Source organism: Oncorhynchus gorbuscha, unplaced genomic scaffold (assembly GCF_021184085.1).
Source record: "Oncorhynchus gorbuscha isolate QuinsamMale2020 ecotype Even-year unplaced genomic scaffold, OgorEven_v1.0 Un_scaffold_528, whole genome shotgun sequence".
In the NCBI taxonomy this organism is placed as follows: domain Eukaryota; kingdom Metazoa; phylum Chordata; class Actinopteri; order Salmoniformes; family Salmonidae; genus Oncorhynchus; species Oncorhynchus gorbuscha.
The window spans coordinates 528,245-530,744 of record NW_025745353.1 but is presented as its reverse complement, the minus strand read 5'-3'; the positions used below and the strand labels follow the sequence as shown (position 1 = coordinate 530,744).

General features: G+C 45.6%; 1 protein-coding gene across 5 annotated transcripts in view; it reads right to left on the bottom strand.

The window, feature by feature from the left end:
* Window positions 1-75: 75 nt before the first annotated feature.
* LOC124018469 (circadian locomoter output cycles protein kaput-like) overlaps window positions 76-2,500 on the bottom strand; it is a 32,946-nt gene continuing 30,521 nt past the window's right edge. For 3 of the 5 annotated variants that reach the window (XM_046333797.1, XM_046333799.1, XM_046333798.1), the window contains exon 21: window positions 76-1,255. In XM_046333797.1, the coding sequence (XP_046189753.1) occupies window positions 1,049-1,255 (207 nt within the window). In that variant the 3' untranslated portion in view covers window positions 76-1,048. The remainder of the gene's footprint in view (window positions 1,256-2,500) is intronic. The other 2 variants (XR_006835626.1, XR_006835627.1) reach the window with 2 other exon arrangements.

Here is a 2,500-nt window from a genome sequence, read left to right as displayed (position 1 = left end):
GTTCCAACACAAATAAAATACACCCTTAACTGAATGACTTTGATAACCTCAAGGCTGGAAGGCGGGAAAGATGGATGCATTTTCTAAAGTGTTGGAACAGAGCCGAAGACCTTTAGGTGGGAAGAGAGAGGTGGCTCTTCATGCTAGCTGAATGTCTGTTACCTCATATCTGACCAGGAAAACGCTGAATAAAGTCATTTTGTCAAAAGTTACTCATAAAAACGTACAGTTATTTACCCATGCAATCATATAAAATAGTCATTTCTGTTTTTTTCTTTGTAGCTATAATGGATATTTACATTTAGTTTAATGTTACACACGTCTGCACTGTACAGACCCATAGAGTCAGTCCATCACCACAACGTTCCTTTTTTGGAGTCTCTCGTTACCGTGGCAACGCAAAGAGTTCTAAACTCGGTTTCCACGGACACCGAGTCTGTCTCTCCTCCAAACGCACGAACAAACAACGCTCCTCCTGGTTGCTACGGGATACAGGGTTCCGTACTATTGTCACCACGGTGATGAGGAGTTCCTTAGGGAAGGTGAAATCCAGGTGGGGCCAAAACCTCCTCCTGGTTGCTACGGGATACAGGGTTCCGTACTATTGTCACCACGGTGATGAGGAGTTCCTTAGGGAAGGTGAAATCCAGGTGGGGCCAAAACCTCCTCCTGAAGATCTCCTGACTGCAGGCTTTAGTTCCGGCCCTGCGCTAACCAACACACCTGATTCAGTCTAGGTGAACATCAAGGTCCTGGTGAGCAACTGAATGGGTGTGTTAGAGCAGAGCCGGAGCCAAACCCTGCACAGTTAGTAGCTTTCTAGGACGAAGGGCTGGCCACCCTCACCGTTACCCATAATTCAGTTTGTTATGGCGGAAGATAGAGGGGGTCAACACAGCAGCTATATTGGTAGGGGCGATAGGAGGGCGGGGTTGGGTGACTCCAACACTGTAGTTCCATTAGAAAAACACACAACACAATCCAGGACACCCCTCCACACCTCTGATTGGTTCAGCCTCAGGTCATAGAGTCTGATTGGACGCCTGGCCTACTGTGCTTGGCTGCTGGAGCTGTCAGTCCTGTGCGAAGGCGGGCCTTTGGGTTGTTTCTGCGGCTGTGGTTTCAGCTGCAGCTGATGCCTCTGGTTGTGAGACTGTTGTTGTTGTGTTACCTGGGTGAAGGCCTGTTGCTGTTGTTGCATGGGGAATGCTGCCTGGAGGATCAGCTGCTGGTTGCCGTGGAGAAGACGGGTGCCCTGGTTACGGGAAGTAAGACAATGGATTAGAATGGTATTCTTATTCTAATTCTATGGTTAGAACTATAGAAGTGACTAAAACATTATGATTAGAACACTGCGAAATCCTTACAATTCTAAAACAGTCCAGGTTGACATTCCCCTTAGCCACAGATCTAGGATCAGGGGGTAAGATAGATAGCATTCGTTCTGCCTCGGTCCCTATTGAACTCTGCCCCCACACTGCTCTCTGCTGGTTACATGTAGGAACTGCTGCTGCTACTGTGCAGTCTGGTTGTCTGAAATTACACCAGATTCTCCTCATAGGGGACTACTGTTGACCAGGCCCATAGGGAAGAGGGTGCCATTTTGGACTCAGCCCTAATCCATCTCTCTGTGAACTGCCTGTCTGTCTATGGCTGTTGAAACTAGAGGTTACCTGTTGAAACTAGAGGTCACCTGTTGAAACTAGAGGTTACCTGTTGAAACTAGAGGTTACCTGTTGAAACTAGAGGTTACCTGTTGAAACTAGAGGTTACCTGTTGAAACTAGAGGTTACCTGTAGAAACTAGAGGTTACCTGTAGAAACTAGAGGTTACCTGTAGAAACTAGAGGTTACCTGTAGAAACTAGAGGTCACCTGTTGAAACTAGAGGTCACCTGTTGAAACTAGAGGTCACCTGTTGAAACTAGAGGTCACCTGTTGAAACTAGAGGTTACCTGTAGAAACTAGAGGTTACCTGTAAAAACTAGAGATTACCTGTTGAAACTAGAGGTTACCTGTAGAAACTAGAGGTTACCTGTAGAAACTAGAGGTTACATGTAGAAACTAGAGGTAACCTGTTGAAACTAGAGGTAACCTGTTGAAACTAGAGGTCACCTGTTGAAACTAGAGGTCACCTGTTGAAACTAGAGGTCACCTGTTGAAACTAGAGGTCACCTGTTGAAACTAGAGGTCACCTGTTGAAACTAGAGGTTACCTGTAGAAACTAGAGGTTACCTGTAAAAACTAGAGGTTACATGTAGAAACTAGAGATTACCTGTTGAAACTAGAGGTTACCTGTAGAAACTAGAGGTTACCTGTAGAAACTAGAGGTAACCTGTTGAAACTAGAGGTAACCTGTTGAAACTAGAGGTAACCTGTTGAAACTAGAGGTAACCTGTTGAAACTAGAGGTTACCTGTAGAAACTAGAGGTTACCTGTAGAAACTAGAGGTTACCTGTAGAAACTAGAGGTAACCTGTTGAAACTAGAGGTTACCTGTAGA